Source organism: Lolium perenne, chromosome 7 (genome assembly GCF_019359855.2).
Source record: "Lolium perenne isolate Kyuss_39 chromosome 7, Kyuss_2.0, whole genome shotgun sequence".
In the NCBI taxonomy this organism is placed as follows: domain Eukaryota; kingdom Viridiplantae; phylum Streptophyta; class Magnoliopsida; order Poales; family Poaceae; genus Lolium; species Lolium perenne.
In genome coordinates, this window is record NC_067250.2 from 63,923,425 (window position 1) to 63,937,961 (window position 14,537).

At 41.5% G+C, this 14,537-nt stretch overlaps 1 protein-coding gene across 1 annotated transcript; it reads right to left on the reverse strand.

Annotated features, from left to right (window-relative positions):
* Nucleotides 1-563: 563 nt before the first annotated feature.
* On the reverse strand, nt 564-9,875 carry LOC127317267 (uncharacterized). Its single transcript, XM_051347795.2, has 33 exons — nt 9,545-9,875; nt 9,392-9,453; nt 9,169-9,261; nt 8,902-9,073; nt 8,585-8,700; nt 8,409-8,495; nt 8,217-8,333; nt 8,077-8,140; nt 7,830-7,972; nt 7,656-7,703; nt 7,515-7,583; nt 7,348-7,423; nt 6,909-7,039; nt 6,518-6,577; nt 5,773-5,833; nt 5,637-5,701; nt 5,498-5,559; nt 5,294-5,417; nt 5,157-5,214; nt 4,935-5,047; nt 4,334-4,411; nt 4,181-4,243; nt 3,963-4,058; nt 3,748-3,857; nt 3,183-3,372; nt 2,177-2,291; nt 1,975-2,087; nt 1,817-1,894; nt 1,535-1,612; nt 1,338-1,466; nt 1,203-1,256; nt 1,031-1,111; nt 564-913 (listed from the first exon to the last, which is right to left on the reverse strand). The coding sequence occupies exons 1-33, from the start codon at nt 9,666-9,668 to the stop codon at nt 863-865; spliced, it is 3,081 nt and encodes a 1,026-aa protein (XP_051203755.1). The 5' UTR covers nt 9,669-9,875; the 3' UTR covers nt 564-862.
* Between the last annotated feature and the right edge of the window lie 4,662 nt (nt 9,876-14,537).

Consider the following 14,537-nt stretch of genomic DNA (forward strand, 5'->3'; position numbering starts at 1 on the left):
AGCACCTCTCCTCCGCCACCACCGGGAGAGGCTCAGGATTGGCCCGATTCTTCACGTGAGACTCTCGGGAAAGTGGGTGGAGAAAGCAGGGGAAGGAAAGTGTTCTCAGCTGTTCGTTCAGTCATAATTCATACAACACATTCCAGTGAAGAAATAAAGCTCTTCTTTTTCTTCTTTTATTAATCAGTCTTGTCTATTACTCCCCCCTCTCCAAAAAAGTATGCCACAAATTTATCTAAATTCAGATTTCTCTAGACACTAGCTCCCTCTATCCCGAAAAGGATGCAAACCTACACATGTTTTTCGGGGCGGAGGGAGCACAACACATCTGAACCTAGTCCAGTTTCATGGGAAACCTGGAACCTGAAACTAACATTTGATTTCCATAATGCCACGCAAATAGTCGTTTTTCACCTAAAGGCAAAGCCTGCAAATACCTGAGCATTTCCCGCAGTTAATGAGACAAGGCAAAAAAAAAATGACTCTGCTACAAATATGTAAAACGCATCTGACAGATTACAACCAAAGACAACTTTTGCCACACTTGAAAGCCTTCATCGGCATGAAAAAAAGAAACTAGTTGATAGGCCAAATAATATCTTCCTGCCTTTCGTTCACGGGCCGAACATGGATACAAATTACAAACAGCACACCATCTGATGCATCAAATGCATATACGGATAGTCTTCTTGCACACTGATAAAAACTTCGCACCACTCAAATACAGAACAAATATTTTACAAAAGAATACCGCTCATCCAAACACCCCGAACGAATGAACCTACAGCACGCATCGAAACCTAACCAATCACTTGATGAAACATAAAGCCCGATAAACAATAAATAATCTCATGTGGATGCTTCACTTCCGCAAAACCTTCTCTACAGCAACCTTTTGTGGGTTTGATAGGCCCTGCACATGATAATCCAATTCAACATTACTATATACCCGTGAAAGTGAGATGCAGTAGGAAGGTGGGGGACAGATCTTGACACATTTTGTAAACACTAACAGTCCAGGACGTCTCACCTGCAACAGATACTCAAAAAGTGGCCGATCACTTTCCCACAGGTTGACAAATGTGTTTGTTAGAAAGTCCAACAACTTCACCTGCAAGGCAAAGGCAATTTATTTACTTGATCGAGTGAACATCAGATTTGTTTTAAACATGGAACTTTGCAGCGAAAGGCTGAAAGCAAACCTCATTAAGAGAGTCAGTTTTTGCCAGATCATCATCGTAACTATCGTCTTCATCCTATAGTACAATTGGAGTAGAGACATAAATAAATACAACAAAATTGTATCACAGCAAGAGCATTAGCTATTACTAGCATACCTCATCAAAAACTTTTGCCATTGCATTTAGGTGCTCAACTGACGGATTAGCATTTGAAGGAACTGATGCTGCATGTAACATATCATGTGGAATCCCATCACCATTCTGAACCTCCTCCCAGTCACTATCCTGTATAGATAAAGACTCTAAGAAGACCGTTCTAGTTTACAATCTTAACTGAGGGAATGAGCAGAAACCTCTTCACAAACGTTGTCAGCATCATCGCCGACTTGTTCCTGGATTTCAGTTAAAGTGTCCGCTAACAGTGAGAAGATCTGCATAATCCATATTCGGGGATGCTAACAGTAAGTGTTATGAGATAACGAAAACACAGCTTGATGTCTGGCCCAACATTTAATAATAGCTACGAAAATATGATCTTGGTGAGAGATTCCTTTCATTTATGCATCTGCACATTAATGTTCCTTCAAAACTAAAATTTCTGAGAGACAAACTATGATTGTGAAATCATTGGTTACCTTAGATGGAAGAGGAATCTTGGTCCAGTGATCAGGAGTTACCCGGGCTTTTGACCGTGTGGTAATACCTGCACTAGTCTGTTTTTTTCGGGGTAAGACTAATGGTACAATAAGGTATGAACTGCTGAGCACCAAATAGACTAAGAATGGGGTAGTACCTTAACAAGATGACCATTGACTTCAATCCTAGATAACTCAGGATGACGGGTACATATGAGAAAAGCTAAGGCCGTAGTTGTTACCTTTATCTGGTAGGCTCCTTGAATTTCACCTATAATATATATTTACCAAGAAACCTCTCATTAGGGGAAACCAACATAAAGATAAAACCATACAATATTATGTTGCATAAGCACTTGCCTTGTAGTTGTGACCATTCTGACATTATATAAGCTAATGAATTTCCATAGCCCTCGGCAGGAATTGCAAGTAAAAGGTTGACAAACTGATCAACATTTGGTGCACTTAGATGTACCTGCAGCAGTTAGAACATGTTGATGCACCTATTATGGATAATGCATTTTAAATACATTTCTGTAATGTACCTCCTAGGAGGCGTGTAACAATTTCTATATTTTCAATGAAATGAAATGAAAAGCAAAGAGTCCTTTGCGTTTTCTCGGAAAAAAAATCCTGAGTGTACATTCAAACATTCTAAGTTCACACACAGTTCCGTGGAACAGAAACATTTTGTGTGGCCTGTGTAAAAAATACAACAAAATGTCTCGTGAAAAATTATTTTGGAGCACCGAAGATTGTCTTTTTACACAGGCCACAAAAAATGTCATTTTTTGTGAAGCTTGGTGTTCAAGCATAAAATGTCCCAATGTATATCCATGTTTTGGAATTTTTATACATTTCAAAATACGTTTTTTGGTCAATGGGTCGATCTACACCTATGAGGCGAAGTGGATTTCCAGTGATAATGGGGTTAAATCCTTTTTGGAGGCAGTGTAACCCATGATGGCACAAATTAAAAAATATTCTTTCAAAAACATGATGGTACACAACAAACAATGGAAGACAACTATGCATCCGTATCATCGACTCCTATGTGAAACATAAATGGCATGTTACCCTAAAGAGGTGCAATGGCATACATAGAAAATCATAAAAAGTGAAGTAGCCAAGAAATGGCAAGTTTTAAGGTGTTACAACCAAATGATGGAGTATCCAAAGAAATACCTAGAATTTTTTCCATTTAAGATAGCATAAAAACCAACATATTACTACATACACCAAGCCTAAATCGAGACTAATCAAGGAGCAAAAGAGGGCAGTAAAACAAACAAAAGTTAAATTAATCATGTTAGACCGCCACACAGACACACACACACACAGAGCGAGAGAGAGAGATGCAACTCACTAATCTGGCTATTATAACAACAAGAGAGCTCTTCAATCCTGCAATGTCACTTGATTGCATACGTCTCACAATAGCAGCAATGAGCTCTGGAATGTGGGGAGATAGGTGCGAAGGTAGATGCAAAATAAGTTGTAGAATGTAACTCCCAACAAAGAGCGATACTGAACTTTCTAACTCTGGATCTAAAAGCCTGTGAAGACGATGAAAGAACCACGATATAAGCATTCAGTTAAAAATGAAACAAACAATTAAACAGTTGAACAAAATGTAGATTGGTTCATCAAAGAGATAGTGTATCTAAACGATGTACTGGCATAGAAGATGTGCAAGAAGCAGTTTACTAGGATTTTCTGAGTCGGCTACAGAAATATGTTTAGTTTGGGAAGCAAACATCAGCTCCTAGCTAGAAGACTAATGGTGTGGTGTTCACTTTCTACAAATTCATCTAGATCGCTGGTGAAGTTTTTGCAATAAATTAAGAAATATGCAATTTGTTTTCTTCCATATCGTGTAAGTGTGAAAAGTAAGAGCAACGCTAAGTTAGATATACATAATCTTGAGTTACCTTGAAGCTGCACTAAGTAGCATCTTCAATGTACTTCCTGGTTCGCCACCCCAAGCAAGCAACTCCTGCCGGCCACCTGATATAAATGCTGCCAAACATTCTGTCGCATTCTGAATTGGCCATAGATCAGCATATTAATGATGTATACACATAATACATCCATGCAAAATAGGTCCACTACACGTGAATCGTTAAAATCAAAAGTTAGCATTTACCTGCATCTCTCCATGGTCATCGCTTTCAAGCGTAATTTGAATGATAAATGTAAAGCATGTGTCAAATACTGCCTTAACGGCAGCAGCTGGGGCATTCTGACATGTACACGGCAGCATTAAGATTAGCATTGACAAGTCAATGAAAATACAAGTTATACGTCATTTTCAGAAATACTATTTGCCTTGAAATTCATAGAACTTAGGAAATGAAGGCATACTTTCAGTATCATCGCCAGGAGGTCTAGCGAACCTGCAACAAGTCCATCTGGCTGGATCTTGGACTAGCAAATGAACAACAAATAAGGCTTGCGTAGAGCAGGCAAATACAGAATAACCATGATAATGACATAAAACTGGTTTTAGCATCTTACTTTTGATAAAATGGACCCAATCGTAGGTAGAATCCGAGATACAAGCGGCTGTAAGCATCCCGGAGCATTCTTGATGGCCTAAAAACTAAGGGATCCTGTTAAGTAGGCTGCAAATAAGGAGCGCAATAACCAAAAAGATCGTAACAAATGTCCTCCAACAAATAATAAGAGATGCACAGACAAAGCTCCTGTGAATTAACTAAAGAAACAAAAACAAGCCATGATAAAGAAAAAAAATGCAGAGCAGATACGCAACAATTGCATACTCATCAGTTATCAAAGTTAATTAAAAATTTAGGAGAAATGTGAGTAGCAAAAAAATCATTCATCCAACAGATCTGATTTTGCTGAATTCCCATGTGCAATCTTAAACATATTGGGACGTGATACTTCCAATTTCCAGGAAAACATAACATCTGCCAGGCGAATTTCAGTGGCAAACTGCAGCAGTCAAATTTCAAAGGTTTTTTGGTGTACATCGATTATCATGTGGTCAATATATGAAGCGGGGTCATTTAATCATGAACTATAATCACATTTGCATGAATACGAGAAATGAAAACATATTTAAGAGAACCACCAACTTCTGATAATAAATTACCTCTAATACTTCTACAGCGTCGATACTAATGAATGGGTCAGCGATGTTTTGGGCCCAAACATCTAGTATGATAGGAGAGATGACTGGTTCAATTGATGTTGATTGTTCACCGCCTACATATCAAGTGGAAAACATCAATCTTAAGGGGAAAAAAGTATCAACAAATTATACACATATTTTGCTACAAGATGCATTGACAAGCAAGCTGAGTCACTGACAGACCAGATTTAATGGCTGATTGGAGTGTTTCTAGAACAAGATGCAGTGTCTCCTCAGATGCCTGTCATAAAACCTCCATGTATTCATTTCCTTCGAAAAGCTAAGGCAGGTTAGATTTACAATTTTATATACAAAATTACCTGCCTCAGAAGATCCACAAGAGATGAGAGTATGCCCATAATGTTTTGCTGAACTGAACTCTGAGTAGATTCCGGCAAAAGTTGGGCCAGTGCCCTACAGGCGCCTACTTTAACTGGGGGTGGCCTGGCAAACAAATATCTGACAGATAAATACAACTCTTCATTTTGTCCGGGATTGTACAACAAGTGAATTCATGGTCTTACACATCAGAGGCGATCGCCTGGGCAGCATTGCATAGATATTGCTCACAGATCCCCTTACTTATCTGACATGTTTTCCCCCAAATCAGCTTGCTGAGCATATAGCAATACATACAAGAAAAGTGAAGGTAAGGAGGTTCACCAGTGAAGAGAACTTAGCCACAACGGAGAATGCGCGCGCATGAAGAAACGGGTACTGCTGCACCCCTAAAAACCACAAGACTAGTAAATAACACAGGGAGATTTACAAAGTTAAAAACACTGGTGATGAAATATACCTGTCCCCATAATGTCAATTACCATCTTCTCGAGTAAATCTCGCACATTGTAACCACAATCCTATTAAATCAGAAAGCACATGATGAATAAGACACTCACAAACGCTAGACCGACTTCTAAAAACGGCAAATAACTGTATTGCATCTGAGGGCATCTGCTTTGCACTTTGGAGAAATAAGGCACTCTCAGATTAGGTATATCATTATTATAAGCTTCTATCTACTATGCACAGATGTTAGAAACTTGCAATCAGGTCCTTCCTTTAGTGTATCAAAAGATAGGTCATGTGTCTCACTGTCTCATTAGATACACCAGCGGGGAGCCCAGGACTCTATGTGAGGCAATAGAACATACATCGACTTCTGTTTACCAAAAAAAAAAAAAAAAAAAAAAAACAAGTGAAGGTATTCCATACTCCAAAAGTTCCGCCACTATGAGCCACTTCCCTCGCTACTACAGAAAACTCATGTCACCACTTTCCACTCTTTAAAGTGTATCTAAAGTGAGTAATTACTTGGTGTCAACAAGTGAAAATTTCGATGGAGTTCTGGACACATTATCCCTACCAATGTAAGTGTTCAATTCTAAGATCTGAGGTACTTAAGTGGCATGGAATACTAATACCTATCAAAATAAAGCACCTGGCTTTTCTTAATGCCAAATGGAGGGATCTAAGGTGCAAGTCTGCCAACAGGAATCAGTGAGCTTGGAACTATTCAGCACAACAACAAAAATTAAACCAACCTGTGCTTCACATAGATGTTCTGAAAGTGAACCTAGAGCAAAAAGTGATGCTTCATGCAGCTGGCAAGAAAATACTGTGTTAGATAGGGTCAACGATAGAAAGACACTACGAGCATAAAATTAGCAGGATCAAGTACAATATTTGGGGGTAAATCTAACAATAAACTAGACAAAAAAAAATATTACAAACTACTATAAACAATACAGACTTAAAGGCAGCAAATTTGAACATTTCTGTAGTTCAAACAAGACTTACCAAAGTAGCTTAGTTTAAATTCATGGCATGTCACCAAAAAGGTACTTAGGAACATAAAGCAAGAGTAAAACTTGATAAAGACAAAATATCGAGGGTTGATTTCCTTTACAACTTTGTCTAAAGCAAACAACTCACCCTCCACCAGTCGGCAGAACCTGCTTGTCTTAATTCACATGATTCACGAAAACAAATCTGTGAAGCTTCCAGAATTGAGTCAATTCCGTAATCCTCGTAGGCAGTGACTATCTCTTCCAGCAAAAGAGATCCTGAAACAATGAAGATTTGAGGAAAACATGGTGTGTCTGACAAATTCCTTAGGAAAAAAAATTCAAACGTGTCTTTTCCAATGAGTATGGTTGTTTAAGCCGCAAACAAAGCTCCAAAGAGGGGGGCAAGCAAAGATATTTTGAGTCTAAATTCCAATGTTGATTGTCTAATATATGCATGACTAGAGTACCAAGATTTTTATTTATGATTAATTGTACTTCCGCATATTTTCAAAATAGGATGGTAATATTTCACCAACAGTATAGACTGAACAGGGTTGGCAAAGAAGCAAAACAGAAGCTCATACCAGACACACGACAGCTATAAGTTACATCATCCTCATCGGCAACATACTGGTTAGCATCACGTGACCAGTTTTGTACCTAGAATAACAAAATAAACAGATGCATAAGAATTTCCTAGCAAAAACCTAACAGGCAAATGATTTGGCTACGTAATAACCAGTTCATGTACCTGTTCTTCAGTTATCTGTTGAAAGGATATAGTGTAGTACGCCAACTCTTTAATGCTTCCTGCAATGACCTAGTGTGATAACAAAAAAAAATTGTTACCAAAAAATGCAGAAAATGTATAGTCGCTAGTAAAAAGGCATACCTTTGCTAACAGAGAATTTCCCACGATAGTTGTCCATAGCTCAAATAACTGGAAAATAAGAGAACGAGGGTAAAAGATACAAAAGCAATGGACTGCAGTACAACAAAAGAGAACAATAAATAGAACAAATGTAGCAATGGAACGGTAAAAAAAAAACAGAATGCATGAAATTACCTGGATCCCAAAGGATTCAATACTTCTTTCACTCCCATCAGAATCGTAGCCAACAGAATCAACATCCTCTGAAGCTTGAATGGTTGACAGGTGATAGACCTTGAAGGATGAAACAAAGGTCTGCCACAACGGCGCAAGAATAGCTGTGTAAAATAGACCCATTATCAGAAAGGCAAAAGACCAAGAGCAATTTAATCTATCCACTTGACGTGGAATTCCAGTTTACAATATAATGTATGAGACTTGCCAGAAATTTTGGCTTCAGGTAGTCTAGGAAAGTTCTGGATAAGCTGAAGTAAACACTTAAGCACCTGATCAACAGACAAGCATAGGCTTCAACAACAATGAAGAATGCATGCATTTGATCCTACAACACAGAATGTATACCTCAAACTGCATACTCCAGTCATCAGGATTTTGGGACAACACCGGTGAATTTAAAATTATAGAAAATTGCTCCATAAGTGGATCAAGCATTGAAGTCATCAAACTGAGTGTCTCTCTCTGCAGCAGAAAATCACCTCAGTTGGTTTAATATGAAGACACAGCAGAATAATACAGCACAAACAAGACAACTACCTTATAAACACCACTCATTGATCCAAGCATGGAAATACATGAATGGACTATTCCAACAGCTTTTGCACGAAGAGAATTTTCATACAGCTGTTTTTTTCAGAACGGGTAAGAACATATTGCGTTATCTCCATAATTATTTAGTAAAGCAAAAGGAGTAAACAGTAACACAAACTTACGTGCGGAGATGATATTATTATGTACAATGATGGGAATAGCTCTGGCACTAATTTTGGAATGCATTCATCATCTAAATCATCTGATAGAAGAGCTAGGCATCTTAATGCTCCACGAACTGCCACAAAATGTAGACCACTTCTTTCAGGAGAAAGATAACTATAAAACACTTCTCATAGATGCTAGTTATTAAAAGAACTTATTTTGCAATAGGAGAACCGGTTGAAAGCTGGGAGCTCCAAGTTTAAGTTGAAGGCTTGCAACCAAGCCTGAATAACCTCATTTGAAAATACTAGGAAGCAATAAAATAGTTATATACCTCCATTCGCATTGCTTTGATCACCAATTAACTTTAAGAGAAAGGACAGTAACTCGGGCCAGTCTTCTGGCCAATCATTCTGCCCAATAGCTGCTACAGCCATGCCAATAGCAGTGCGTATTTTCCCGTTAGAATCACCAAGTGAGGTAAGAAGGAGTTGACGTATAACAACCTGATGAGGAATATGAGTGAGAACAATGTAATACGATAAAAACTCGACAACAATATAAGTTTGCACACTGAGGGATGGTCCCTCTCCCTCAGTACCTTTTCTGAGGCAGACACAACAGGAGGCACGAAATTCTCTTCTTGTTCCTCCCAGTGATGCTTGATGAACTGTTTTAACAATACAGCAGCAAGGTGGTAGGAAGTGAAGGACCAACAAACAACAGAAGGACAGTTCAACATGCAAAGCCAAGGTCTGACAAAAATACAGTGTGCAAAACATAGTTCTGATTTATAAAACAGAAATGAACGATTGTGAGGATATCTGACGTAGCCCAAACGGGATCTCCTTGTTGACTGTGACCTTTGTGAGGGCAGCTCCATATCCTGAGGAAAACATTATAGTAGCAAGAAACGAGGAACTTGTTAGCTGGCAGCAGGGGATTAGGGAGTTAGGGGATGGCTGAGTGAGACTAACCTGGCTGTAGGGAGGCCTGGCGGAGCGACTCCTCGGCGAAGGCGCGGACGTCGCGGGCGGTGTCGAGCGTGGCCGTCAGGCACTCCACCAGCCACCGCTGGTCCCCGTCCGCCGCCGCCGCCATTGCGATCGATTAACCGGCGGCCGCCGCCGACGGCTTGGGCTAGGGTAGGGCTGCGCGGGCGGGATGGAAATTGGTTTGAAAGGGATCGCGCGGGCGGAAATGGTGGGCGGATTCGGGGGTTTTGTGCTGCTTGCTAGGGTTTTTATACGAGAGGCAGAAACGGGGGTGGGAGAGGGTGGTGGCGGCCGGGAAGAGGAGAAGGGAAGAAGACGGCTTGGGACTTTCTTTGGAGCGACCGGGTTGAGAGAATGTTTGCGATGGGCCTGTTTCGTGTGCCGTCGTGCTGATGGCGGGCTGGGCTCACTCGTAACGAAGAAGCGCACATATGGGACAACAAAACCTAGCCCAACGCCTAGCTCTTCACCTCTTTCGTCGCCGCACAAGCCGTCCTCAACTCCTCATACTCAAGCAGGAGGCACTCCAACAGGTTCAGACCACCTCCGTCGGTGTTCCAATAATGTTGCACTAGCCCAGGAAATCACTCACTCTTTTCAGTTATCTTCTTGGGAGCATAAAACTTTCATGCTCAAAATTGATCTTGCAAAAGCTTTTGATAGAATTGAGTGGGATTTCATTGGTAGGGCTCTCGCACGTAAAGGGTTGCATAGTCATTTCATTAAGCTTATCCGTACATGCATCTCAACTGCTACCTTTTCTGGCCAAATAAATTGGTCGCTTTCACAGCAGTCGAGGTATACGACAGGGCTGCCCGTTGTCGTCGTACTTGTTTGTCCTTGCAGTTAATGAGTTATCGCTTTCGATGCATCGGGCTCTGGAATTGACGGATATTGAAGGGATCAGCCTGGGACCTAGCTGCCCACCTATACACTCGCTGATGTTTGCAGATGATCTGATTGTGTGCGGCTCAACTTCCAACAACGATGCGCAAAACATCGCTCAGGTACTTGAGCATTTCTGCTGTCTCTCGGGCCAGACGCCGAACTGGACAAAATCGTCCATTTACTTTAGTAAGCACACTGTGCCACTTGATGTTGCCGCTATCAAAAGTTTCTTTCCTGCTGCTGATATGGATACTTCTACTGTGCATCTTGGTCACCCTCTCATTCTGCCGGGAAGAAATAGACCGGCTGCATATGCCTTTTTGGTTGACATGTTCAAATCTAAACTTACGGGTTACAAAGCAAATAAACTTTCACACGCTGCTAGACTAACTCTTATAAAATCTGTTTTCGCTTCCATACCCGTGTACTACATGTCATCCAGTCTTCTTAGCAAAAAGATACTCTCGGAGCTTACTTCTATAGTCCGCAAGTTTTGGTGGACAGGCATACAACATGATAATAGCTCTAAACCTTTGTGCTTAAGAGCTTGGCATGATATTTGCAAACCTTTACATGAGGGTGGGCTTGGCATTAGAAACCTTTTCATCATGAATAAGGCTTTGTTAGCTATGTCGGTTTGGAGAATTTTAAAAGAACCTGACTCTTTGTTGACTCATGTGTTCAAAGCAAAATATTTCCCTACTACTGCTGTTTGGAGAGCTAATCATACACTTCCAAAATCCGCCTTTTGGTCTTCAGTTTTAAGTGTTACGCATGAGATGGAAAGCTCATGTCAACTTCAGATTGCAAGAGGTAATTCAAGCATTTGGTCAACTCCATGGTGTCAGGACTGGAAGGAGATCTATGACCATCTGATTTCTCAACCAGGTACAATCTGTCCTAGCACAATTAGTGATCTATGGCACCAAAATTCTAAGAGTTGGGACAATACCAAAATTTCTCTGCATTTTGACAATCATATGAGAGATAAGATTTTGCAGGTTCCAATTATTAACGCTGAGTTTGATGATGAATTATGTTGGAAGCATACCCCTAGTGGACAGTGCACAACAAAGAGTGCGTACAAGACCTTTATGGAGGAACAATCCATTGTTGCACCGACCTCCAGACAAGGTTTAACACAAATAGAGATAGAGATTCTTATGCAGGCCTGGAAGAACGCCATACTTCCTCCAAGGATCAAGACTTTTGCTTGGAGACTGATTCGACGGGCATTGCCTTCAGGTTCGAGAGCTTCTCGCTTCTCATCTCATATTAAAAAAGAATGCTCTAGATGTGGTCTTCCGGAGACTGATATTCATTTGTTTTTTCATTGTTCCTTTGCTAGAGCGGTGTGGTTTACTTCTCCTTTAGGCTTTAGAACTGATAGTTTTGATCCTAGCTGTTATCCCTCAAATGTCATTCAGTTCTTGCTCGCAAGTTCACATGCTGTAGTTTCTTTACAATATGTGTTTGCAATCATGTGGATGATTTGGAAAGCCCGAAATGATTTGCTCTTCAATGCGAAACGTTGGTCTTTGTCACAGGTTCTTTGTGCTGCCAACGCTCTTCTTACTGTAGGTAATGACGAACAGAAAATATTGGCTGCCAGCAAGCAGTCACATGTTCCTTCTGTTCCCATGCCACATCCTACGCAACCTGTTTTCTCTTTGCCTGCAGGACCAATTGCCTACTGTGATGCAGCATTCAACCCTATAATGGACACAAGGACCGCTGGACTGGGTGTGTACTTGCACAATCCTGATCGTAACGCCAAGATCTTCATCCAGGGCCGTCTCTTGCACGGCTTCTTCGATGTTACAGGCGAAGCACATGCCTTATTGCCGGCTGTTCGGGTGGTGTACATCTTATTTGGGATGGTGGAGTTTCTTTCCTCTCGACAACAAAATGCTTGTTGACGCAGCCTCAAGAATGATTTACTCTCGGCTACAGGCCCTTTGGTCGATCAGACCAGTCCTTGCTGATGTGTTCAATCGCAGGAATCAGTTTGCTGAAAGAATTATCAAAGTTCCTCGCTCCGAGAACAAGGTGGCTCATGCGCTTGCTAAGCGCGCCTTTCGGGATCATTCAGATTCCCGCAGTTTGTTCAGATGTAAATCAAACCTGTTGTCTCCTTCGCTTTGTTTATGCAGGAATTCTCTTTGTAATCTCAGTTATCCCTCTGGGAGGCTGCTGGCAGTTCACTGCCAGGCGTGTTAAATAAAGCATCAGTTTGCCAAAAAAAAAGAGACAAGCTTGGTGCTCGTATGAGTATTTTTCTTTCTCGCGAATTCCGTAATCACTTCGGAATTCCAAGTATAATTCCGGGTAATTCGGAATCGTCCGAGTTCCCTTCGAATTCAGTCTTAATTTTTGTATTGCTCGGAATTTGACTTGGAATTTCAAACTGGTTCCGTGTTTCACGAAAACTGACCTAAAGGTCACTTTTCTTGAAGGGTATAAAAGCCGCCTTCTTCCCCAATGTTTCTAGCTAGGGTTCTTAGAGCACAAAAATACACCTTGTTGATATTCCTCAAAAGTTGATTCCTTCCCATCCCTCATATGATTCTTTCATCTTTTTGAGGGATTGGAAGAGGAGATATAGATCCACAACTCCACCAATCAATTCCTCTTATAAATAATGGGAATCATTGGGATCTAGATCTTGGAGTCATTTGTTGGTCTTCGTTGTTGTTATTTTTTTGACCGACATCCGCCTTTGTTCTTCCTAAATAATTCCTCTATAGCACTTGTTGCTTCAATGAGATTTGAGTATGAGGAATTTCAACACCTTTGGTGTTCTTTATTAGTATCATTGCATAGTGTTGAGATTTGCATTATGATTTGTTAGAGAAAGAGACCCGTGAGCTTGTTACTATTGTAAGGTAACTTTCTATTTGGCTTGGCAGTTGGTGCTCCGTTGACCTCTTCATGGAAAATTGTGAAGACGTTCGGGTTTCTCCTTCGTGGAGCTTATGAAGTGGTTGTGGAGCTTTCCATATCCGGAGTGGAGGAAAAGTAGCCATAAGGAAAGGCCCTTGTCTTTATGAGGGGACTTGGAGGAGAAGGTAAGCCTTCGTGGCGTTCGGGAGACCTGCTGGCAACCCGCACATCTCCAAAGTGACATACCTTAGTTCGTGTAAGGGAACACGAGAATACATCTTCGTCTCTACGCTTCTCGATTATCTCTATATCCGAGTTTAATTTCCCGGTGATAGCCATCGAGCTTGAAGTGCTTATATATCTTGTTTATCACTTGTGTCTTATATATCTTGTGCTATCTTGATTATCTTAAATTGTTGGTTGCACATTAATTAGTTGAGCTTAGCTTATTTAGGTTTTATGCTTATAAAATAGACGTTAGTTTAATTCCGCATTCTTACAAACCAAGTAATTGTTTAAAACGCTGATTCACCCTCTCTAGGGGACATCTTGTCCTTTCAGGCGCCAACGATCGAATAGGAAGGCCACAGTTGATGGGATGTCCCGGCGCCGAGCATGCCTGGACGTAGAGTCGAGCGCGTGTATCGCCCGTCGCGCTAGAGATGACACGGAGATGGTGGAGGCGGAGAGGGAAGACGCGCAAGGCACCGCAAGGGAGGCTAAGTGTCGATGTGCGTGCGCGGCCAAGTCCGTGAGGAGGAAGGTAGCCATAGAGAGATCCAACGGGGCAGCGCATCCAACTAGGGTACAAAGCCTCGGCCAGAATGGCGACAAGGCCTAGGTGTAGTATGCCTAGGAGTAATATAGTAGTAAAAAATATGTTTATTTTAATGAAACCCATGGATTCACCCACTCACTTATGAGCGACTCCTCGGCGAAGGCGCAGACGTCGCGGGCGGTGTCGAGCGTGGCCGTCAGGCACTCCACCAGCCACCGCTGGTCCCCGTCCGCCGCCGCCATTGCGATCGATTAACCGGCGGCCGCCGCCGACGGCTTGGGCTAGGGTAGGGCTGCGCGGGCGGGATCGAAATTGGTTTGAAAGGGATCGCGCGGGCGGAAATGGTGGGCGGATTCGGGGGTTTTGTGGTGCTTGCTAGGGTTTTTGTTTTTATACGAGAGCCAGAAATAGGGGTGGGAGAGGGTG